The following is a 26,832-nucleotide window of genomic DNA, read 5'->3' on the forward strand; positions in this document are numbered from 1 at the left end:
CTGCATTTTTTACAACTACAGTATAACACTAATAATGTGTAGGATTCAAAATAAAGTTGGTCTTTATCCCTCAATCCCATTTGGTGGTTTTCAAATAAAATAGAATAAAACCAACCAGGTGGGGTTTATTTAACAAAATCGGGTGTTACAGGGGACCGTTTCCCGCTGGTATAATATACTGAGCACAGCCGAGCTAACAACTTACACACTGAATAAGTGTTATATTTTAACATCATATTAAGGATGCAGGAGCATCTTTTTTAATACTAATAAAAGTTTTTATTTTTTTTTGTTTTTGTTACATCGCTATTCCCCATCTTCATCCCTTTCCCCCCATACATAGACTATATTTTGGTGGTGCACACCTGATGTAACAACACAAGAGGATCCCTGTGGATACTTTTTTCATATATCTAACATAGGAATACAAACAATGCTCAGGCAAGGAGTGAAAGGGCTGAACTCCTTCTATAGTCCAGAGTCATTAGGGCTAATTAGTAACATTTTTCATGTGCACATGCTGGCCTTTTAAGGCCGGGCACGAGCACGTGCATGCACCCTACGAAACATTGCAGAGCGGACCAGAAGTGAGTGCTGGCATCTCCTAGGAAGGAGATGCCGTCCAGCACTGACAAGTCCATCGGGTGAGTAGCAACGACGGTCCGCGGCAGTGGACGTTACAATCGGGCTACAAGTATGCATCTAATTCTACAAAAATATATCTTAAGCATACATAATACCATCAGGTATAACCATCAGTTAATCAAAATACCAAAAATATACCTGATGTGCAAATAACGTCAATAGACAAGGAAATAACAATATAAATCTTTATTATCCCATAAGGGAAAAATTACCCACAAAATACATACATTTAAAACACAATTAAAAACACACCGGATTGGAATGTCCAACATATCCCATAATAATAGCCATGAAATATTACAATGTTGTAATGCTATAAAGTATTGCCTGAAGATCAGAAATCTAGAATGATCGACTAGCTACGGCATAAGTATTTCACATAACTCATATGTGGGTATGTAGAGCCACATCGATATCTGAATTGGCTATTTATTTACCTGGTGTGGACATGATGAAAGCTACCCGATCCGAGGACCACCTCGACGAGCGTTTCGCTTCCTTTGTCAGGAGAAGAATATACTAGTTGTTTCCCCTCTAAGTACAGACTCAAATGAGTTGATGTTAATCGGCGCATTACAGATCATGCCCATCTCCATGCGTCAGACCATCCGCGTCACGGCCGGAAGTTATACCTGGAAATCAGGACTCGTTTCCAAACCTAATTGACAACTTCCGGTCTGGCGCATAAGAGATCACGCGACCCGCACGCGCTCCCATCAAGTACCCAGTGAGTAAAACAAGAAGCATGTTATCAAATAGAGGGAAAGTGTCATCTATAGTATCGATTTATAAAGAGCCAAAAACTCATATTCATAGATACAAAATTACTTAATATATATCAATGTGCCTATATCTACCCATAATACAGGAATGCTAATAATTCGCTCCAGAAAAATGCATAAATAAATATCCAATACATGACTATATAAATACTTCAATAGCTAACTTATATGTCCAAATTTCTATATACATTCCCAAAGATAGTCAACCAAATATAATAAATATAAATAGTTACCATAGATATACCAATATTAAACATTACATCATGTATGTATATGTATATGTATATATATATATATATATATATATATATATATAACCCAAAGTAATAAGAGGACCATCAAAAAACCAGACCAGACCCACAACCATTATAATAAATATAAAGTTCACAAGTGTAAGTCAAGGGGCTCGTGGATGATCATCCCGATCAGAAAACCAACCTACGCCCAGGAATTACGGGCTCCGATCAAGATGAGAATCCCGGATCCATCGATTACGTGAAATAGTATTTTATACACAACATAAAATTCTCATAAGAGTACATATACAAACTATATTAGTGAGATTAGAACCATATTCCAGTTCATATAATAAAAATAAAAAATACATAATATCAGAGCACAGGTATATGTAGTTCATCCTAAAAGGGAAGCACACAGTGTATACAAATAAGTTATACATATATATAGAAACTTCATACACATATACAATAAAAATACATTCTACATAAATACAAAGACCCTAAAATGTAAATACAAATAGAGATATACAGAATATTACACATACAGCCAAAATAAATACATTGGCCCAGATATATCAACACTTAACAATATATGCGTATATAAATCTCCCACAATCTCCATATTGTTTTAAAGACTAACACTATAAAAAATAGATATATCTATATATAAATATATCCATTACCCATATCACTACATATATATACACAAAAAGATATATTTATAAAGAATATATATATATGGACAGCCATGTACATTTTATTTTTCTATCACGTTTTTTGCGGGACGAGTTGTGTTTTGTAATTTTTGAGTGCACGTAGTATATTGATAAACTTAGGGAGACAGCTTTTCCAGATTAGTTTTTTCTTTTACTATGCGGCATAAATAACATGTTTACCTTTAACCCCTTCCCGACATACGCCGTATATATATACGGCGCTGTCGGGTGGTGCTTCCCGCAAAGCGCCGTATATGTACGGCGCAGTGATGGTGCGGGCTCAGAAGCAGAGGCGGCACCATCACCGCGGGGTGACAGCTGTATTATACAGCTGGCACCCTCCTGTAACTGCCAGGACCGGAGCTATTCTCCGATCCGGCAGATTAACCCCTCAGATGCTGCGCTCAATAGATCGCGCTCAATAGTTTTCACCCGATCGGCAACCCAGTGATGCAATCGCTGGGTTGCTGTGGCAATCGGACGCCAGAAAATGGCGGCCGAGTCTGCCTTGTACGGGAGCCGATGAGGACCCGCCTGCGGCGAGTCCTCATAGGCTTGCTGTCAGTGAATAACTGACAGCGCTAATACACTGCACTACGTATGTAGTGCAGTGTATTAGAGTAGCGATCGGGGCATCAGGCCCTCATGTCCCCTATTGGGACAAGTCAAAAAAGTAAAAAAAAAGTTAATAAAAATTTGGTAAAACAATAAAAACACACATTTCAAATAAAAATAAAGCTAAACTGACTTTTTGCCCATAGTAAGTCTTTTTTACTATGGGAAAAACCGTAAAAATAAAAAAAACTATACATAATTGGTATCGCCGCGTCCGTAATGTCCCAAACTACACAACTATTATGTAATTTATCCCGCAAGGTGAACGCGGTAAAAAAAAAAAACATGAAAAACAGCGCCAGAATCTTTGTTTTTAGGTCACATCTCCTTCCAAAAAATGCTATAAAAAGTGATCAAAAAGTCACATTTACTCCAAAATAGTACTAATAAAAACGACAATCCGTCCCGCAAAAAATAATCCCTGACAGTTTCGTGCACGCAAAAATAAAAAAGTTATGGGTCTTAGAATATGGCGACACAGAAAACAAATGATTTGATAAAAAAAGGGATTTTATTGTGCAAAAGCCGCAATACATAAAAAAAACTATACATAATTGGTATCGCCGCGTACGTAACGACCCAAACTACAAAACGATTATGTAATTTATCCCGCACGGTGAACGCCGTAAAAAAACAAACATGAAAAACAACGCCAGAATCTTTGTTTTTAGGTCACATCTCCTTCCAAAAAATGCTATAAAAAGTGATCAAAAAGTCACATTTACTACAAAATAGTTTTAATAAAAACGACAATCCGTCCCGCAAAAAATAATCCCTGACACCGCTTTGTGCACGCAAAAATAATAATTATGGGTCTTAGAATGTCGACACAGAAAACAAATGATTTTATAAAAAAAGTGATTTTATTGTGCAAATGCTGCAATACATAAAAAAAACTATATAAATTTGGTATCGCCGTAATCGTATCGACCCGCAGAATTAAGCTAACATGTAATTTAGGGCACACTGTGGATGCCGATAAAAAACTATTCCAGAATTGCTTGTTTTTGTAATTTCCTTTACCAAAAAATGAAATAAAAAGTGATCAAAAAGTCGTATGTGTTCCAAAATGGTACCAATAAAATCTACAGCCCGTCTCGCAAAAAACAAGCCTGCACACCGCTCAATCAACTGAAAAACAAAAAAGTTACGGCACTAGTAATGCGGTGATGAAAAAACATCTCAATGCGCAGGCCGGAGGGGAACATTCCTTCAGTTTCAGGGCCCTAGTATTGAGGAACTAGGAAAGGGAAGGGACATAGCACATCCGCTGGAAGGGAGGGCGCCCGTATTGTACCAGCGCAAAACTTTCCCAGTAATATTTCCCAAACTACGAAGGAGAAAAAGTCCCCAAAAGGTGTTACAAAAGGGGGATAAGAAAGAAAACAGTTTATCAGTGTGACACCGGTCTGTGTATAACGGATCGCTTCACAGCGTAACACACATCTATGGATAATTGCTTTATTTACCCCATTATTATACCCTCTTATTATGCCCTGATGTACTCCGCACAGATTACATATACCCTGATGTACTCCGCACAGATTACATATACCACCACATTATAAACGGAAATACCAGCAAAACCCCAAACAGAACTATTACCAAGCAAAATCCATGCTCAAAATGGCGGTCTTTCCCTTCTTAGCCCTACAGTGTGCCCAAACAGCAATTTATGGCCACAAGTAAGGCATTACCATACCCGGGAGAACCCGCTTAACAATTTATGGGGTAAGATTCTCTAGGGGCACAACATCTTGTGCGGTGAATGGGCAGATCAGTGGAAAAATTGCAATTTTCACTTTGCACAATCCACTGCGTATTCATTTCTGAAAAACACCTGTGGAGTCTAAATTCTCACTACATCCCTTGGTTTAGTTTCTAAAACGGGGTCACTTTTGTTTGGTACATCAGGGGTTTTGCAAATGCAACATGGCGTCCGCAAACCATTCCAGCAAAATCTACGTTCCAAAAGATAAATACCGCTCCTTTTCTTCTGAATGCTCCCATATATGTAAACAGCTGATTATAACCACATATGGGGTGTTACCGTACTCGGGAGAAATTACTTTACAAATGTTGGGGTGCTTTTTCTTCTCTATTCCTTGTAAAAATGAAAAATGTGTATCTAAAACTACAATTATTTTTCATTTTCATGGCTTAATTCTAATTCAGCAAAAAACCTTTGGGATCAAAATTTTCACTATACCCCTAGATGATTCCTCAGGGGGTGCAGTTTCCCAAATGGAGTCACTTTTGGGGTGTTTCCACTGTACTAGTACTACAGGGGCTCAGCAAATATGACATGACACCCAGAAACTATTCCAAAATCCAAATGGTGCTCTTTCCATTCTGAGCCCTACCGTGTGTCCAAACAGATGTTTGTGACCACATGTGGGGTATTGTTTTACTCGGGAGAAGTTGCTTTACAAATGTTGCGGTGCTATTTCTCCTTCAGTCCTTGTGGAAATGAAAAAAAAAATACCTAAACCTACATTTTCTTTGAAAAAATGTAGATTTTCATTTTTACGGCCTACTTACAATAAGTTCTGTAAAACACCTGTGGGATCAAACTTCTCACTGTACCCCTAGATAATTTCCTCATGGGGTGTAGTTTCCAAAATGGGGTCGCTTGTTGGGGGTTTCCACTGTTTTGTCCCCTAGGGGGCTTTGCAAATGCGACATGGCCTCCGCAAACCATTCCTGCTAAATTTGAGCTCCAAGAGCCAAATGGCGCTCTTTCCATTCTAAGCCCTGCCGTGTGTCCAAACAACCGTTTATTACCACATGTGGGGTATTGTTTTACTCGGGAGAAATTGCTCTACAAATGTTGTGGTGCTTTTTCTACTGTAGTTCTTTTGGAAATGAAAACAATTAGCTAAACCTACATTTTATTTGAAAAAATTTAGATTTTCATTTTCATGGCCTAGTTCCAAAAATTTTTGCAACAAAAACTGGCCGGTCAAAATGCTTGCTACACCCCTAGATAAATTCCTCGAGGGGCGTAGTTTCCCAAATGGGGTCACTTTTAAGGGGTTTCCACTGTTTTAGTTCCACTAGACCTGTTCAAAGCTGACATGGTGCCTAAAATATATTCTAAAAAAAAGGAGGCCCAAAATCCACAAGGTGCTCCTTTGCTTCTGAGGCCGGTGCTTCAGTCCAGTAGCACACTACAGCCACATGTGGGATATTTCCTAAAACTGCAGAACCTGTGCAATAAATATTGAGTTGCATTTCTTGGTAAAACATTCTGTGGTACAAAAAAAATGGATTCAAAATGAATTTCTGGAAAAAAATAATGAACTTTGTAAATTTCACCTCTACTTTGCCTTAATTCCTGCGCAATGTCTAAAGGGTTAAGAAACTTTCTAAATGCTGTTTTGAATACTTTGAGGGGTGCAGTTTTTAAAATGGGGTGACTTATTGGGGGTTTCTAATATCTAAGGACCTCAAAGCCACTTCACAACTGAACTGGCCCCTGTAAAAATAGCATTTTGACCTTTTCTTGAAAATGTGAGAAATTGCTGCTAAAGTTCTAAGCCTTGCAACGTCCTAGAAAAATAAAATGATATTCAAAAAACGATGCCAATCTAAAGTAGACATATGGGGGATGTTAGTTAGCAACATTTTTGTGTGGTATAACTGCCTGTCTTACAAGCAGATACATTTAAATTGAGAAAAATGATAATTTGTGCAATTTTTCGCAAAATTTTGGTGTTTTTCACAATTAAATACTGAATGTATCGGGCAAATTTTGCCAGTAACATAAAGTCCAATGTTTCACGAGAAAACAATCTCAGAATCGCTTGGATAGGTAAAAGCATTCCGGAGTTATTACCACATAAAGTGAAACATGTCAGATTTGAAAAATGAGGCTCTGTCAGGATTTCAAAAGCGGCCAAAGAGGGAAGGGGTTAATCTCTGGGTTGGTACGATTGCGGCGATACTAAATATGCATAGGTTCTTTTTATGTTTTACTACATTTGCACAAAAAAGCGTAAAAAAAATAATTGTTTTTGCATCGCCGCATTTCAAGACCTGTAACTTTTTTTTTTTTTTCCGTCTGCGGCCATATCTGGACTTGTTTTTTGCGGGACATGGTGTAGCTTTCATTGGTACGGTTTTAGAATGCATGGGACTTATTGATTAACTTTTATTTTTTTATTTTCTTTTGGGAAGGAATGAATAAAATAGGAATTTTGCTGTTGTTTTTTTTGCATATTTTTTTTGTATGCTGTTCACCAGACAGTTAAATCAATGTGTTAACTTCATTGTCCGAGTCATTATGATCGCTGCGATACCATATATGTGTATTATTATTTTATTTTTTTTACGGAAAAAAAGGGGTTTTATATTTACTGTAATTATTTTTTTTTTAGTTCCTCTAGGGGACTTTACAGTGCGATCTTCTGATCACAGATATAATACTTCGGTATACTTAGTATGCCCAAGTATTAATGCCTGTCGGTGTAAAACTGGCCTGGTGCCCATGCTGCCATGGAAACCCATCGCAGGTGTGCCGATGGGGAGACAGAGGGAGGTGCCTCTGTCAAACTCCTTAAATGTGGGGAACTAGCACCCGCTTGTGACGGATATATCCATTGCTAGTCGTTAAGGGGTTAAGACCTCAAAATTGCTGACCGGTTCCTTTTAAAGGAGACATGCCCTATTTGTAAAAAAATATATAATATACTACTTGTATTATATGTAAATAAGTATTGACCATGAAATGTTTTAACTAGTCATAATTGGCAAAAAAGTATTGGGGTGTATTGTCAGAAAACTGCATCGGAAGAACAGGCATTTTTACCACGATTTACTGTATTTTTTCAGTTAGCACGAAAATCAAACAAATTACTCGCGGTAAAAACGCATATATGTTTTCGGTGCGGTTTTCAGCCTCACGACAGAAACCATGTTAAAACCGCACTGTGTGAATTCACGCTTGTTATAATTGGCATTACATTATCGGAGTACATCTTTTGCTGTTGATTTCTAATTTCCGTTTATATGCATCTTTTTTTTTAACAGATTTTTATACCTTAGTGAATGATTATTGGAATATGAATGCAAATCAACTTCAAAATATAACTATTCTTTCTGTTGCTGGTGGATTTCGGGATTACCAAGTTCGCTCAGGATTGACATTTTTGCCATCCCTAAACATCAAGAACAGTGCCTTATCTGTTGTGGTAATATCATTTTCAGATGTTGACCTTTATTTGACCTATATTTCTTGACGATTGAGTGCAAATCATATTATGCGTGGACAGTCTGTTGAAACCAAGCAAGAGCACATAAATGAAAAAAACAGACTGTAGAATAAAGTTATATCTTTGTGCATATCTAATCAAAAAGAGAACACAGTGGTACAGAAAATGATGCATCAGGAGTAACAAACGTAAATACTAAAATGGCAAAACAATGTAATTGGCAAATCCCATTAGATGCAACCAGTGGTGCCATATAGTGGTAGAAAACTTTCTAAAGAAGGAAAATGGAAACCTATAAAGGTACCATTTAATATTGGTAGGTAGTGTAATACTTTTTATTAGAGAATAGTGTATCTCAAAGTGTGAGCCAAAAAGTATATTCAATGTGAGACACACCATGCGTCCGTATTTTTGGGAATTTGACAATACAACCTCTTTTTGTTCAAAAGGAATTACAGAGCTCGCGATTTGTTTCCAAGCTTGGTTATTAGGAGCCCATCTATCTCACTTCATTGCAATGGTCTTACAGGCAAAAGAAAGGTTTTCCTAAACAACATCTTAGAAAAAAGGCAAACACGGCAAAGAGAAGAAACCACACATCTAACATTCTTAACATAATTAGAAAGGTTTCCATGGTAGAACTGGTAGCCACATCTCTAACGGACAGGTCCCTCTGACCAGGCCAAAACTATAATTTAAATACAAAATAGGGAGAAGCTTCAGTAATGTATCTTGAAATGAAATAACATATAAAAAACTCTTGTAACAAGTAGCTCTATTGACCATAGAAAAGGCGACGGTCAGCATATCATCCAATGAACTTGGTAAGGGGACATTTCCTTGGGTGTAATGGGGGTAATAACCTAGTCCGTTGAATGTCTTGGTAGTACATTCATAACTCCATACACAGTACTTTGTAACAATCCAACTTGATGGGTGGAGATAGAAGTACCAGAAGGTTCCTGTTCAATGAGGACCAGGGAGAGATGGATAGCGAGATCCAATGTAGCAGTGCTTTCATGGGGAGCTCAAATGTGCTGAGAAATTTAGGCAGATCATTTGGAGTGTGAAAAATTCTCCTTCAGAATAGACAGCAAGAGTCGATAGCCTTACGCAGGTGTAGAGTTCTGCAAGCTGAATCAGGTAGAATTTATACATAGGTGACAGAAGTGGCAGATGCCTCTTCTGTCACATACAGTGAAGGAAATAAGTATTTGATCCCTTGCTGATTTTGTAAGTTTGCCCACTGTCAAAGACATGAACAGTCTAGAATTTTTAGGCTAGGTTAATTTTACCAGTGAGAGAGAGATTATATTTAAAAAAAAAAAAAACAGAAAATCACATAGTCAAAATTATATATTTATTTGCATTGTGCACAGAGAAATAAGTATTTCATCCCATTGGCAAACAAGACTTAATACTTGGTGGCAAAACCCTTGTTGGCAAGCACAGCAGTCAGACGTTTTTTATAGTTGATGATGAGGTTTGCACACATGTTAGATGGAATTTTGGCCCACTCCTCTTTGCAGATCATCTGTAAATCATTAAGATTTTGAGGCTGTCGCTTGGCAACTCGGATTTTCAGCTCCCTCCATAAGTTTTCGATGAGATTAAGGTCTGGAGACTGGCTAGGCCACTCCATGACCTTAATGTGCTTCTTTTTGAGCCACTCCTTTATTGCCTTGGCTGTATGTTTCGGGTCATTGTCGTGCTGGAAGACCCAGCTATGAGCCATTTTTAATGTCCTGGTGGAGGTAAGGAGGTTGTCACTCAGAATTTGACGGTACATGGCTCCATCCATTCTCCCATTGATGCGGTGAAGTAGTCCTGTGCCCTTAGCAGAGAAACACCCCCAAAACATAATGTTTCCACCTCCATGCTTGACAGTGGGGACGGTGTTCTTTGGGTCATAGGCAGCATTTCTCTTCCTCCAAACACGGCGAGTTGAGTTAATGCCAAAGAGCTCAATTTTAGTCTCATCGGACCACAGCACCTTCTCCCAATCACTCTCAGAATCATCCAGATGTTCATTTTCAAACTTCAGACGGGCCTGTACATGTGCCTTCTTGAGCAGGGGGACCTTGCGGGCACTGCAGGATTTTAATCCATTACGGAGTAATGTGTTACCAATGGTTTTCTTGGTGACTGTGGTCCCAGCTGCCTTGAGATCATTAACAAGTTCCCCCCGTGTAGTTTTCAGCTGAGCTCTCACCTTCCTCAGGATCAAGGATACCCCACGAGGTGAGATTTTGCATGGAGCCCCAGATCGATGTCGATTGACAGTCATTTTGTATGTCTTCCATTTTCTTACTATTGCACCAACAGTTGTCTCCTTCTCACCCAGCGTCTTACTTATGGTTTTGTAGCCCATTCCAGCCTTGTGCAGGTCTATGATCTTGTCCCTGACATCCTTAGAAAGCTCTTTGGTCTTGCCCATGTTGTAGAGGTTAGAGTCAGACTGATTAATTGAGTCTGTGGACAGCAGTCTTTTATACAGGTGACCATTTAAGACCGCTGTCTTTAATGCAGGCACCAAGTTGATTTGGAGCGTGTAATTGGTCTGGAGGAGGCTGAACTCTTAATGGTTGGTAGGGGATCAAATACTTATTTCTCTGTCCACAATGCAAATAAATATATATAATTTTGACTATGTGACTTTCTGTTTTTTTTTTTTTTTTTTATATAATCTATCTCTCACTGGTAAAATTAACCTAGCCTAAAAATTCTAGACTGTTCATGACTTTGACAGTGGGCAAACTTACAAAATCAGCAAGGGATCAAATACTTATTTCCTTCACTGTATCTGACAAGCAGCTTGCACGATGACTTCTTTCACCTTAAAACAATAAACTCTTCATATGAAATCGCAAGACCTATTTGCATAGTCTATAAGAGGACCTAGAGCCCCATGCATCCTGCCGAGATCTATTGAAGTGGGTTTGGGAGTCTCCCAACTGCAAAGCAAACAATGACTACACAATAGGCTCTAGGTCTAAAAGGATGGATTCTGGGATTCCCCTAATGCAGAAGTTTTTCCTACGGTATCTGTTTTCTATGCCCTCCCAGATGTGTAAGGATAGCCGAAATTTGTAGTGTGTTAGTCTTCAAATGCCTGGGCGAGCAGCAAACGCTGATTTAATCTATTTCAGTAGTTTTCTCCACTCTGCGACCTAGATGTTTTATTTCAGCATTAGGCCAGTGTCCGCCTGTCCTGCGTGTCAGATCGAGCTGTAACCAATCACATCTAAGTTAATAACTTACATGTGACCGATATCCGGTGGACCCTGCGTGTCAGAGAAACGCAGGACCCGCTGACACTGAACCGATTAGTCCCACACAGCTGACGGATTCATGTCTCAGCGCACGATTCAGCTACTCTGTATACAGAATACAAAGCAGCTCTATTTCAAAAAGTAAAAATGATTTTTAATAAGATATTTTGAAAATTGCACCAATCACATTGATAGACGTTTTTATATATATAAAAAAAAAAAATATAAAAAAAATTCAAAGGTGTACATAGCCTTTAAAGGGGATTTCCCAAGAGAGACATTTATGACCTAGCCACAGGATATCCAAAGATTAGAACGGAATAAGAAGCACAGGTCATAAATGTCAGATAGATGTGTGTTCCACCTCTGGGACCCGCACCAATCTCTAGAACGGGGCCCCAAAAACCCCGTTCCGCCGCTCTGTGTTGCGGCAGAAGCAGGTGGATTCCGACCATGAATTCGGAAAAAGAATAGCTCTCATGCTACGCTGCTTCCGTTACTGCCATTCAATACTATGGGACTTACAGAAACAGCGTAGCTCAGTGAGCTATGCTGTTTTCGTAACTTCCGACTATACAGCCGGGAAATGGCCGGGAGGCAGGGATAGCAGCAAAAGGTAGAACGGGATTTAGCGGGACCCGTTCTAGAGATAGGTGGGACCCGCACCTATCTGACATTTCCTGTGAATGTCATAAATGTCCCTCGTGGGAAATCCCCTTTGTCCAAATTATGTTTCCTCTGAATGGTAAAGTGCTGCACAATGTTTTGGCGCTATAGATTTATTATTATTATAATTAAAGTGATGTTTTGCTCATCTCATGTCCCTGGTGAGGAATGAGAGCGGCATAGGCTCAAGACTATGCTCTGGGGAGTCAGTCTTCTTGGTGTGAGCTGTGGTCTCCATGTTCAGGGGCTGGAAGCCAAAGACAACTTGTATTATTGTCATAGTTATTATTACTACTATAGGATGATATTTTCGTTTGTTTATAGAGCACTGCCATTCCGAGAACATGGGCATCGACAGATCACCTTTCTATAGTGTGGTAAGTAAGTACAGCCATAATTTTGTTTTTTTAAATGAAGGTACAAAGGGGAGGGAGAAGGGAAGACCTGGGTGACCAGTTAGGTAAGGGATGGGAAGAGAATGACAAAACGGGTAAATAAATATTAAGTACCAACTTCAACAATCAAAATCTACTAATCATGCTGAACATAAGAACTGAGAAGTTCGAAAACCGTAGGTGTTCTCTGCCCGGGATTTTAAACACTTGTTTTACTATTTGATACCCATAAACAGCATTTCATTATTTATCTACTTCATCGTGTGCCGGACCCTAACTTCTTTCTTGGATATCTACCTACCTCTGACGTGGAATCTTTGCCCGAACACCGATTTGATCATGGGTTGTGGCGTCCTCATCCTGCTACAATGGAGAGCGGACCAATACTTTTGCTTTTTTCGTAGTTCTTAACACTAAACCGAACTAGATTTTGTGTGAACTACCCTGATGCTAAACCTAACTACAATGATGGATTGCTTACGCTAAATCTACCTACGGTAATGGATTCTTGATACGGAACCGAACTACAGTAACTGATTTGTGACTCTAAATTCCCTGACGCTATACCTAACTACGCTTTTTGACGGTTCTCTGACACTAACCCTAGTACTAAACTAAGGGTCTGTTCACAAATATCAGTTGCATCAGCATCCGTTTTTTTGTCTCTCAAGTGATTACAACTGATGCAAAAACTGTTGCAAAAATGTATTGGTTGCCATCAGGCTGTTTCCCAATTTTTACTACAAAACCATCAGTTGTCATCTGTTGTCGTTAGAGGTCATCAGTTTTTGCCATAAATTTTTACCACAATAGTCCACTAAAAAGGTAGTCTAGGGTCTGAAAATGTGCCAATTGTATCAGAGTGGTGCATAGCTTGTGATAGGATACATGATAGATTAGATACTTGTTGTGTACCATGTCAGGGCTCTCCTCTGCTACGGCCACAGCGCTAAACTGAAGTTTGACAAAAATGTAATGTCATGTGTCCTATTCGTGCAGCACCAAGGCGGCACAAAGAGAGAGAGAGAGCCCAGAAGGCAGCTGCTATCCACTGATCTCACCTCAGATCAGATCTTCGAAGCAGCCTTGTGAGCCTGCAAAGATGACAAACACTAGCCCTAACATCAGGGAGTAGCTAGTTTTTGGCGTCTTTACAGCTATCCAATCCCACCGCTCTTTCTATTCACACAACAGGGATGAATTTCATGTGTAGATAATGAAACGGTGCGCTCTGGAGGTAATTCCGCACTGCCCTTTGTATATAGTGCCACACTGCTCTCTGTATATAGTGCCACACACGCTCCTGTAGATAATGCCGCAGTGCCCCCTTCAGATAGTGCCACACCCCCTTTATATAGTCCCGCACACCCTGTAGATAATGCTACAGTGCCCTCTTTAGATGGTGCCACACACCACCTCTATATGATGCCCCACCCCTCTGTATAAAGTGGCACACACCCACTGTAGATAATGCCACAGTGACCTCTGTATATAGTGCCACACACACACACACACACCCTTCAGATAATTTTGCAGTGCCCTCTGTAGATAGACACCCCGCCTGTAGGTAATTCCACATTCCCCCCTGTAGATAATGCTACAGTGCCCTCTTTATATAGTGCCACCCCCTGTATATAGTGCCACACCCCCCTGTATATAGTGCCACACACCCCCTGTAGATAATACCACCGTGACCTCTGTAAATAGTGCCACACACCCCCTGCTGATAATTCTGCAGTGCCCTCTTTAGATAGTGCGACTCCCTGTATATAGTGCCACACAATCCCTGTAGATAATGCCACAGTGCCCTGTGTATATAGTGCCACACCCCCCCAGGATATAGTGCCACACCCCCTGTATATAGTGTCACACACCCCACTGTATATAGGGCCACACACTCCCTGTAGATAATGCTGCAGTGCCCTCTGTATATAATGCCACAGCACCCGCTGTAGATGGCGCCACGCAGGTTTTCTCAAGGAGGACCCCCTGAAGCTACTGTCCATATATGGACGGTAACCTCAAGGGTTTCCACTAAGAGCGGAAATCCCCGGCCAGATCATCGGCAGCGGGGATTCCGCTCAATCTGTAGCCACTGACGTCACTGTCCATATAAGTAGCGCTGTTCCCGGGGAGTCCTCGGCCAGAGGAGGAGCTCCCTCTGCTTCTCCGCTCTTAAAGGGAATGTGTTTCCAGAAAAACATGTTTGTTTTTTTTTATTAAACATTTAGTGTGTAGGTGATTAAACATTGTTCAAATTTTTTTTATTTTTTTCACGAGTCTGGAAATATTATAAATTAATTCTAATTTATAATATTTCCCATTGCTGGTCACTAGATGGAGCTATTCCCAAAATTGCAGCATTGCAAAATTGGGTAAAAAGCCCTCGCTCTAGTGAGCTCTCAGCATCCCCCCCCCCTCCTTTATCCTGGCTAGTGCCGGGATAAACGAGGGGTTTGAACGGTCTAACCTCCTACACTGTGTGTCGCCATTTTTTGAGCTAACACACAGTGTAGTAGGTTTAAATACAGTAGTAAATACACACAAACATACATAGAAATCTCTTACCTGCTCCTGCCGCTGCGGCTCCCTCCGGCCCGTCCGCTCCGTCTGCTGCCGCTGGTCCAAGTGCACAAGTCCGGAAGCCGCGACCGGAAGTAGTAATCTTACTGTCCGGCCGCGACTTCCGGTCCACAGGAAAATGGCGCCGGACGGCGCGCATTTCAAATTGGACTGTGTGGGAGCGGCGCATGCGCAGTTCACACACAGACGGCGTACATGTTAGTGGATGGAACGGGCCCCGTTCGCAGTCCCTATGGGACTGTGGCTGCCGTATTCCATGTCTGTATGTGTCGTTAATCGACACATACAGAAATGGAAAAAAAAATGGCAGCCCCCATAGGGAAGAAAAAGTGTAAAAATAAGAAAAAGTAAAACACAAACACACAAATAAATATAAACGTTTTTAATAAAGCACTAACATCTTTAACATATTAAAAAAAAAATTGTGATGACACTGTTCCTTTAACTAATTCTGAAGCAGGGAGCTGATGGTTCCCTGCTTTAGTATTGGGTTCAACTGTATCTGCGTCCTGATCAGGACGCAGATACAGTTAAAAGCTGGACATATCTCTGGCTGCTCGGGACAGCGGGGCACTGTCAGTCATGTGGGACTGTTCCTCTGAATCCGGGACTAATGGGAAGTATGACGTCAGGGGCTCCACCTGGCGTGGACTCCATATCAATGCCATGACCGGGGATTCCGCTCCCAGCGGAAAACCCCTGACATCACTGTCCATATATGGACAGTGGCGTCAGGGGCTCCTTCTGGAAAGCCAAAGCTACAGTGGCACGATCTACAGGGCGGGATGTCACTAAATTCCTGCTCCTGCTCACATCCACGTTCCCGCAGGGTTCTGCCGGACGGTGGATGCGGCAGCACCCGGCGCTCATCTGGCCACAGTTAATCATGATAGGATACAGCGCCGGACCCGAAAAACACTGCAGGTAACTGTTTTGGATCCGGACTCTGCACAGGTCCAGCGCTGTACGGCGCCACAGCTGATGTCCCCTGTGTTAGAACAGATCCCATAGAAAGCTATGGGATCCGCTCTAGCATCCGTTTCCCTCCGGCTGTTCTGCAACACGCTGGAGGGAAACTGACAGGGGCAAAGTACATATGTGAATGGTCCCTAACTAGCTGATAACTTTCTAAACAAACTTTTTTATTTTAATTGTTTATATTTTATAAAGAAAATAATTTAAAAAAAAAATCCCATGGGGATAAGAAATGTGGCCCTGAAGACTCCAAAGTGGTCAGTAATGGAGATCACTGGCCAAAAACATGGGTGACAAGGGGAACACAAGGACAGGAGTAAGAAGTGGATCGAAGGTAGAAAAAGCAAAAAAAAAAAGTGTATATACTGTATATGTTTTTTTTTTTTTTTTGCACTGTCTCTCTCCACAACTGCTCTCAAACTCCAACAGAGAGCAGGTGCAGCAGGATCTGAGGTCAGAGCTGGAAATTACGTATGCGATCGCCACTATTAGTCGGAAGTCACTGACTAACCAATAGTGGTGATCGCCGAGATGGGACCACAACAATTGGTTCCTGCACACTGCGCTGTGATAGCCTGCTGAATAGTATGTCAAGAAACGGGAAGGGGATAAATGAAGGAGCATGGAAAAGCAGTTTTTCACCCAGAGCAAGAGGGCGGAGACAGGAGGGGAGCAGCAAGAAGCGACATCTGATGATACAACAAAACTCTTACATCACACTATGAAGAGCCCGCAACTCAGCAAGCATGGAGAGAGGAAGCGTGAATTTACAGAATGAAAATACCCAAATAATGTTTCGAGCCAAAGTATGTATGTGTGTGTGTGTGTGTATGTACACTACCGTTCAAAAGTTTAGGGTCACTTAGAAATTTCCTTATTTTTGAAAGAAAAGCACAGTTTTTTTCAATGAAGATAACATAAAATTAATCAGAAATACACTATACATTGTTAATGTGCTAAATGACAATTTTAGCTGCAAACGTCTGGTTTTTAATGCAATATCTACATAGGTGTATAGAGGCCCATTTCCAGCAACCATCACTCCAGTGTTCTAATGGTACAGTGTGTTTGCTAACTGTGTTAGAAGGCTAATGGATGATTAGAAAACACTTGAAAACCCTTGTGCAATTATGTTAGCACGGCTGTAAACAGTTTTGCTGTTTAGAGGAGCTATAAAACTGACCCTCATTTGAGCTAGTTGAGAATCTGGAGCATTACATTTGTGGGTTCGATTAAACTCTCAAAATGGCTAGAAAAAGAGAGCTTTCATGTGAAACTCGACAGTCTATTCTTGTTCTTAGAAATTAAGGCTATTCAATGCGAGAAATTGACAAGAAACTGAAGATTTCCTACAATGGTGTGTACTACTCCCTTCAGAAGACAGCACACACAGGCTCTAACCAGAGTAGAAAGAGGAGTGGGAGGCCCCGCTGCACAACTGAGCAACAAGACAAGTACATTAGAGTCTCTAGTTTGAGAAATAGACGCCTCACAGGTCCTCAACTGGCAGCTTCATTAAATAGTACCCGCAAAACGCCAGTGTCAACGTCTACAGTGAAGAGGCGACTCCGGGATGCTGGCCCTGAGGGCAGAGTGGCAAAGAAAAAGCCATATCTGAGACTGGCTAATAAAAGGAAAAGATTAATATGGGCAAAAGCACACAGACATTGGACAGAGGAAGATTGGAAAAAAGTCTTATGGACAGACAAATCGAAGTTTGAGGTGTTTGGATCACACAGAAGAACATTTGTGAGACGCAGAAGAACTAAAAAGATGCTGGAAGAATGCCTGACGCCATCTGTCAAGCATGGTGGAGGTAATGTGATGGTCTGGGGTTGCTTTGGTGCTGGTAAAGTGGGAGATTTGTACAAGGTAAAAGGGATTTTGAATAAGGAAGGCTATCACTCCATTTTGCATCGCCATGCCATACCCTGTGGACAGCGCTTGATTGGAGCCAATTTCATTCTACAACAGGACAATGACCCAAAGCACACCTCCAAATTATGCAAGAACTATTTAGGGAAGAAGCAGGCAGCTGGTATTCTATCTGTAATGGAGTGGCCAGCTCAGTCACCAGATCTCAACCCCATAGAGCTGTTGTGGCAGCAGCTTGACCGTATGGTACGCAAGAAGTGCCCATCAAGCCAATCCAACTTGTGGGGGGGCCTTCTGGAAGCATGGGGTGAAATTTCTCCCGATTACCTCAGCAAATTAACAGCTAGAATGCCAAAGGTCTGCAATGTTGTAATTGCTGCAAATTTAGCATTTTTTGACGAAGGCAAAGTTTGAAGGAGAAAATTATTATTTGAAATAAAAATCATTATTTCTAACCTTGTCAATGTCTTGACTATATTTTCTAGTCATTTTGCAACTCATTTGATAAATAGAAGTGTGAGTTTTCATGGAAAACACAAAATTGTCTGCGTGACCCCAAACTTTTGAACGGTATTGTATGTGTATGTGTGTGTGTATATATATATGTATGTGTATATATGTATATATATATATATATATATATATATATATATATATATAAATGAAAGAAATCCCACAGCACTCCGATGGTTCCAAAAAGTATGTGATTTATTCAGTCAACAGCTGTAACGTTTCCGTTTCTTGAAAAAGGTCCTATAGCAGGACGGAAACGTTGCAGCTGTTGACTGAATAAATCACATACTCTTTGAATCCATCGGAGTGCTGTGGGATTTCTTTCGTTTGTCTTATAATCGACGGATCTGGATTACCTGCTTGCACCCATTACCGTGTTGGAATTTGTCGCAGAGTGCTGCTTATCTCTACATATATATATATATCTCTCACTGTTAGGCCGGATTGACACGAGCGTGTGCCTTTTGCGCGCGCAAAAGGTACTTTAACAGCTCAGTGTGTCAGCTGCGTATGATGCATGGCTGCGTGATTTTCGTGCAGCCGCCATCATTATGACACTCTGTATGTTTGTAAACAGAAAAGCACGCGGTGCTTTTCTGTTTTCATTCATACTTCTTACTGCTGTTGCGCGAATCACGCGCGTCACACGGAAGTACTTCCGTGTGCTGCGTGTGATTTTCACGCACCCATTGACTTCAATGGGTGCGTGATGCGTGAACAATGCACAAATAACGGACATGTCGTGAGTTTTACGCAGCGGACACACGCTGCGTGAAACTCACGGACAGTCTGCACGGCCCCATAGACTAACATAGGTCCGTGCAGACGTTCGTCTAAATAAGCCCTTAAGAGGTGTACTGTGTCGCTGGCACTGTTACAGGTGGTAAAGCTTGGTTGGCACTTTTATCGCGGTATGGCATGGCTCTAACAGTCATGCATGTCCTGTCTGGCTGGCATAGATATAGGGGGTATGGCGTAGATGGTAATGTTATGGTTGTTATGGTCATGGCTGGCACTGTTATGGTGCAGCTGGCACTGTTAATAGGGGGGAAACCGCCTGGCAGGCACGGTTATTGAGGGACAAGGTTTCTGGAGGGTACGCAGAAACAGACACTTTTATGGAGGGAACGCCATGACTGGCACTGTTATGGAGGCTATGCCGTGGCTAACACGGTTAAGGGGACACTATGGCTGACACTGTCGTGGGGGAAACTTTGTGTCTGGCACTGTTGGGAGAACACATTGTTCCTGGCACTGTTGGGGGGCACTTTCTGACTTGTACTGATGTGGGGGGCACTTTGTGCGGGCACAGTTTTTATAGTTGACCTGTTTTGCTATTTTGTCATATTGCTGGTATGGAGAATAGATTCTTCTATTTTTTTTAAATTAAATTTTCCAAAAGTAAATCTCAAACATGATTGCGTAATTTACCAATGCATCCGTAATGGGTGATGTATCAGCGAAACCCAATACCGGTAGACAATTTCCTCACCACCAGTTTTCTGGCATAGAAAAGTCCCAAATGGCTTAAGTTACAAACATTTCAACTTCTGAGCCGTTTTCGATGCGCTCGCAACATAAAAAGGCGAGTGGGGCTTAGTTGAATGGGCGGGGTTACGCACATCCCGACACATTTACTATAATTTATGCCAGAAGCTGGCGTAAATTATAGCGGTATTCTACGCCAGCTCCTGGCCGGTGTAGATTTAGCTCAGTGGCACACGGACATCCATAGATATAACAAATTTATTAAAAGCTGTGTACCTCTTAAAAAATTTGTGTCATCTTACTCCAGCTTGTTTCCTATTAAAATTGGCATATGAAACCTCCAGAGAGCCAAAAGGCAGGAGTCACAGACTGAGGAGAAGCTATGACTTAATGCTGGAGGAACTATCTTGAACTGACAGTAGATGGCGCTGTGTTAACTATTCGTTATTATCTATTTGTAGCTCCTCTAGTGATGATGTGTATGTTATCTCTTGTATTCTCCATCTTGATATTGTTACTGATGTTGGTTCCTGTTTGTCCCAAGTAAAAACCAGTTTGATTCTCCCACAATGTCTGAGTGCTGTTGAAAGCTGCAAATACTTCAACAACCCTGTCCGGAGATTAGGGCCTTAGACTTTTATGGGATACATTTAAAGGAACAGTGTCACCCAAAATTTTTTTTTAATATGTTAAAGATGTTAGTGCTTTATTAAAAACGTTTGGATTAATTTGTGTTTGTGTGTTACTTTTTTTTATTTTTACACTTTTTCTTCCCTATGGGGGCTGCCATTTTTTTTCCATTTCTGTATGTGTCGATTAACGACACATACAGACATGGAATACGGCAGCTCCAGTCCCATAGGGACTGCGAACGGGGCCCGTTCCATCCACTTTCGTGTACGCCGCTGTGTGGGAACGGCGCATGCGCCGCTCCCACACAGTTCAATTTGAAATGCGCGCTGTCCGGCGCCATTTTCCTGTGGACCGGAAGTCGCGGCCGGACAGTAAGATTACTACTTCCGGTCGCGGCGTCCGGACTTGTGCACATGGAGCAGCGGCAGCAGACGGAGCGGATGGACCGGAGGGAGCAGCGGCGACTGGAGCAGGTAAGTTATTTCTATGTATGTTCGTGTTTCAGTGTGTTTACTACTGTATGTTAACCTTCTACACTGTGTGTTAGCTCAAAAAATGGCGACACACAGTGTAGGAGGTTAGACCGTTCAAATCCCTCGTTTATCCCGGCACTAGCCAGGATAAAGGAGGGGGGGATTCTGAGAGCTCACTAGAGCGAGGGATTTTTACCCAATTTTGCAGCATAAAGCAATGTGGTTGCTTTACCCCATGCAATGCTGCAATTTTGGGAATGGCTCCATCTAGTGACCAGTGCTGGGAAATATTATAAATTGAATCCAATTTATAATATTTCCTGACTCGTGAAAAAAAAATAAAAAAATTAGAACAATGTTTAATCACCTATACACTAACTGTTTAATTAAAAAAAAAAAAAAAACATGTTTTGCTGGCAACACATTCCCTTTAACAGATTCATCATGAACTATCATGACCTTTTCATGGCGTATTCGTTGAACAAATGCCATTAAAGTCTATGGTTGACCGTTGCCGTTGTTATACAACCGTCACAGGCATCACCCATAGGCTATTATGGCATCTGTTTAACGGATAAGGCATTAAAAGTTTTCGAAATGCTCATGGATTTTCCTAATTGTGTATACATATTTGAGTATTGTATATATGTGGGGGTAGTGACTGCCTCCATTTTTGATCTGGCAGTCCTCCCATTCTGCCCTAGGGGGATTTTAATTTGTTTAGTTGAATGCTGGTACCTGCCTTCCCCAAGTATACTCTGAAGGCTCAGACCCAGAATAGGGTGTATGCTCAGTGTAGGGACCCACCTAAGTGAGGTCGCCTTGTCGTGGCAGGTGGGCTCACACAATTTGATCAAAATGTGTGCTAAGAAACTCACTATTGTACGTAGATTCAGCAGCAATGCATATTCATTTATATATAGTGTTTTAGATGGCCTTGGTGTTCGCAGAGTACTGTCTATATTTTCTTGTATATTGTTTGGCAGTCAGAGGCGTACTTGCACCTGTACATGTTTTTTGTTTAGCTGGAATGTGTTTTATCAAACTTTCTAGTGTATTTGAGAAAGGTTTTATATTTCGGTTGCCTGTTGCTTCATAAGGTATCCCAGGAAGTGATAGGTCATCTACAGTCACTTCCTGAGTTTTTCTCAGATCTGTAATTATTTTTTTAAATTACAATGGAGAAGTACATGTGTGGCAACTTCATCTCCTTTCTGGAGTGTCGAAGGGGGAATAGGGAGACCTACGTTTTCCTAATAGGTAGGATTCCTAGAAGTGAACCCCCCCCCCACCTATCAGACAATTATTGCATATAATGTTAATATGCCATAAAAATCTCGGCTAAGAATTACCTGCCCCCTGGAATTAGAACAATCTGACAATGTTTTCCTCGTGCCAGAAAAGGTTGTGCGTCTAAATAAATAGTAATAACAGGGCACCATAACCGACTTTTCGTACATGGGATGTAACCTGACAAATATACATAAATGTATATAAATGTAATAAAATAAAAAAATCAGTTCTTGAAAAATGCTAACCCACCTTACTGAAATAATTGGAATAAATGTTATAAACTATTGATATAATCGTTTAAGCTTTTTTTAATGGAATAATCGTTTAAGGTTTTTTTTAAAAATATATTATTTATTTCGTTTTATTGTAGGTGTAAAGAATTAATTTTGGCTACTTCAAGAGCTTTATTTGACCTGATTGATGGAGACACAAAACAGGTTTGTTTTAAGCTTTCATTTTATGGTTTAATTTCCATGTTTTTTTTTTGTAATTATCAAATAAAGTTTATTGCAGTACAGCACATATCATATCCAAAGCATAGTGCAAATGAAAGTTGCAAGCATTACAAAAAAAGCTAAAGTATACATGTAAATTCAACATGTCATACAGTACATCAATAAAATGCAACAAAAGAAAGTAGAAAAATTTAGTCCGCAAAGTCATATATAAGAGCAATTAGAAAATGAAAATTACTAAACAAATAATGAGAATGACCGTGTACAGTAATGTATAAGGCACAGATAATGACTGATTGATGCACATTTACCAATATCTAATAAATAGAGCTGACCTCGGCCTAAAAGACACCACTAAAACGAACAAGAAGTTTCTTACAGATATGAAGTGTATCGGAGGAGACATGATCTATAGGTGAATATGGTGGCGGACAGTCAGGGCCATTTGTCATAAAGCATTAAAAAAAAAAGGATTGTATCAGTCTTCCCATATTTTGGTGAATTTGAGAGAGCAGTTCCTGTGTTGGTATATTCATTTCTTGTGAGGCAGCATGTTACCAATTATGGCAAGCCGTTCCACAAGCAAAGGGGCACAACACGACTTGACATCCAGGTTTTAGCTATTAATGTTTTGGCGTAGTATGATACCTCTACAAGAAAAGTATGAATATAACGTGAGGCAGACTCCTCAGGATCAGGCGAGAGGAGACAGGACTTGGGACAGATCGGAACAGGGGTTCTTTTTTCGTCATTTAGAAATATAAAAACCTGATCCCAGCCACTTTAGGACATTCCCATACCAAATGGTAAAATGTACCAGGAGTAAGTCGACATTTAGGACATTCATCTAAGTAATCAGGGCGGAGCCTGTGAAGTCTGGTGGTGTAATATGCATAATGTAAAATATAAAACTGTGTGAGCCATTCATTATGATTAGGGGACACTAGTTTAGGGGAAGAAAGGGCTCTAACCCATTCGTCCTCGGTCAATGGGCCCACATCTCTCTCCCACCCAGTCTTAAGTGGGGAAAGCGTAGATTCCCTAGATTTAAAGGTTATAAAAATTGGAGATTAAATGGTCATCAAGAGGAGAGTGTACAAATCTAGGGAGTTAGAATCTGTGATATGGTATTGCTGCTGGGCCAAACGGTTTCCCAAGAGTGTGTTTGACCCTTAAATCTGAAAATATTTTGGAGGGGGAAATAGTAAGCTCCTCCTGTAGCTTAGGGAAAGGCTTGATGCCAGTTAAAATATAGCTGCAATAGCTCTGGGACGGCTCTACAGTGCCATAAGCGTGTGTGCTTCGTAAAACCGGTAGAGTAGAATAGTCACTATAGTAGCTTTATTCTGCAAGTGCCTGCCAGTGTTTTGCTTTCCGCAATTAAGGAGGTGAAGAGGGTGAGACTAATCGGTGCTAAATGGGGAAATGAGCAAAGTCTGGACTCCCAAATGTTCATCAGAGGCCCATCTGTTGAAGTGTGGCAATTTACTTGCTATATAGTACCACTTAACATTGGGAAGTGACATACCACCTTCATCCCATGGGGCATATAAACGTCTGCTTGCTAGCCGTGATCTTCTATTCTTCCAGACAAATGGAGTGAGTATACGTTCAATACATTGTAGTTAATCGGCAGGGAGATATACAGAGGATTCCTGAAGGTTATACAAGATTTGAGGCATGAGGGTCATGTGAGTCTAGTCTTTTGACTAGACTCACTCTTGCAGCATACACAAAAGGGAACAAGGAGTCATGTACTGTTTATAGTATGAAAATAGAAAATATGATTCTTTATTAATGACATAAATGAACAATATAAAAATGCATAAAAATACAGAGGATCCTAAACAGAAATACTGTATGTGAGCCACCAAGGGGTGCTTTTCTGAGCCACTTGATTACACTCCTCTCCATGGGTAAGGCACTTTGCTTTTGATACTTTGATGCAGTAGCGTAACTACCGCTATAGCGGCATGAGGGGCCTGGTGCCACTCGCTGGCATGGGCCCACGGGCCGGAGGCTCCGCTAGCAGCCGCTATGGCTGCTACAGCGCGGCGCTTACAACACTACGGCAGAGCAGGTAGGTATCTCCCCACTCTACCATTAAAGGGGTTGTTCCTACCAAACACGTGTATCCTCTTTCCACAGTATAGGGCAGTGGCAGTGCTGCGAGAGCTGTCCAGGGGTGCCACGGCACTCCGCTCATCCACTGCAAATAAAAGTTTTAAAAAATAAATAAATTCTACAAGCTCCGCCCCCGACGTTGCAGCAGATGTTACGTGCGGATGTCTGTTACGAGTACCGCCCACTGCTTCCCACTAGAAGCCCGACGGAGGGAGAGGAGCCATTAACGATGGGCAGGGTAAGTCTTTTTTTTTCTTTTGTTTGTTGCAATTGTGTGAGAAATGGAGCCTGGGGAATGCCGGAAGTTGTAGTCCTCTCCTCTTATATCTCCTCCCTGTGATGTCCTCTGATATCCCATAATAACATCCTGGACATGCTGGGAGTTGTAGTTCTCTCCTCTTTTACCTCCTTCTGTAATGTCCTCTGATATCCCATAACAGCCTGGACATGCTGGGAGTTGTAGTTCTCTCCTCTTATATCTCCTCTCTGTAATGTCCATTGATATCAAATAATAATAGCCTGGACATGCTGGGAGTTGTTATTATACCTCCTTATTTATTCCTTCCCCAGGAGTAAGCACACTTTCTCTCTGTGATTGTCACTTTACTAGAGGGGCAGATGGTCATTTTACTGGGGGGGGGGGGGGGGGACTGAGGCTGATGGTGGCTTTACTCGAGGGGGCTGATGGTTATATTACTGGGGGGGGCTGAGGCTGATGGTCTCTTTACTGGTGGAGGCTTATGGTCTCTGTACTGAGGGGTCATTTTACTGTGAGTGTGGGGCTGATGGTAATTTTACTGTGAGTGGGAGGCTGATGGTCATTACTGTGAGTGGGGGGCTGATGGTCATTTTACTGTGAGTGGGAGGCTGATGGTCATTACTGTGAGTGGGGGGCTGATGGTCATTACTGTGAGTGGGGGGCTGATGGTCATTACTGTGAGTGAGGGGCTGATGGTCATTTTACTGTGAGTGAGGGGCTGATGGTCATTACTGTGAGTGAGGGGCTGATGGTCATTTTACTGTGAGTGAGGGGCTGATGGTCATTTTACTGTGAGTGTGGGGCTGATGGTCATTTTACTGCGAGTGAGGGGCTGATGGTCATTTTACTGCGAGTGTGGGGCTGATGGTCATTTTGCTCCGAGTGTGGGGCTGAGGGTCATTTTGCTCCGAGTGTGGGGCTGATGGTCATTTTGCTCCGAGTGTGGGGCTGATGGTCATTTTGCTCCGAGTGTGGGGCTGATGGTCATTTTGCTCCGAGTGTGGGGCTGATGGTCATTTTGCTCCGAGTGTGGGGCTGATGGTCATTTTGCTCCGAGTGTGGGGCTGATGGTCATTTTGCTCCGAGTGTGGGGCTGATGGTCATTTTGCTCCGAGTGTGGGGCTGATGGTCATTTTGCTCCGAGTGTGGGGCTGATGGTCATTTTGCTCCGAGTGTGGGGCTGATGGTCATTTTGCTCCGAGTGTGGGGCTGATGGTCATTTTGCTCCGAGTGTGGGGCTGATGGTCATTTTGCTCCGAGTGTGGGGCTGATGGTCATTTTGCTCCGAGTGTGGGGCTGATGATCATTTTGCTCCGAGTGTGGGGCTGATGGTCATTTTGCTCCGAGTGTGGGGCTGATGGTCATTTTGCTCCGAGTGTGGGGCTGATGGTCATTTTGCTCCGAGTGTGGGGCTGATGGTCATTTTGCTCCGAGTGTGGGGCTGATGGTCATTTTGCTCCGAGTGTGGGGCTGATGGTCATTTTGCTCCGAGTGTGGGGCTGATGGTCATTTTGCTCCGAGTGTGGGGCTGATGGTCATTTTGCTCCGAGTGTGGGGCTGATGGTCATTTTGCTCCGAGTGTGGGGCTGATGGTCATTTTGCTCCGAGTGTGGGGCTG

The 26,832-nt window shown here is 41.6% G+C and overlaps 1 protein-coding gene across 4 annotated transcripts in view; it reads left to right on the plus strand.

Annotated features, from left to right (window-relative positions):
- Positions 1–26,832, plus strand: part of PGAP1 (post-GPI attachment to proteins inositol deacylase 1) — a 734,955-nt gene that overhangs the window by 129,097 nt on the left and 579,026 nt on the right. For all 4 annotated transcript variants that reach the window (XM_075830035.1, XM_075830037.1, XM_075830034.1 and 1 more), the window contains 3 exons: positions 8,029–8,189; positions 12,473–12,525; positions 22,747–22,813. In XM_075830035.1, the coding sequence (XP_075686150.1) occupies positions 8,029–8,189; positions 12,473–12,525; positions 22,747–22,813 (281 nt within the window). The remainder of the gene's footprint in view (positions 1–8,028; positions 8,190–12,472; positions 12,526–22,746; positions 22,814–26,832) is intronic.

Source organism: Rhinoderma darwinii, chromosome 6, assembly GCF_050947455.1.
Source record: "Rhinoderma darwinii isolate aRhiDar2 chromosome 6, aRhiDar2.hap1, whole genome shotgun sequence".
Lineage (NCBI taxonomy): Eukaryota > Metazoa > Chordata > Amphibia > Anura > Rhinodermatidae > Rhinoderma > Rhinoderma darwinii.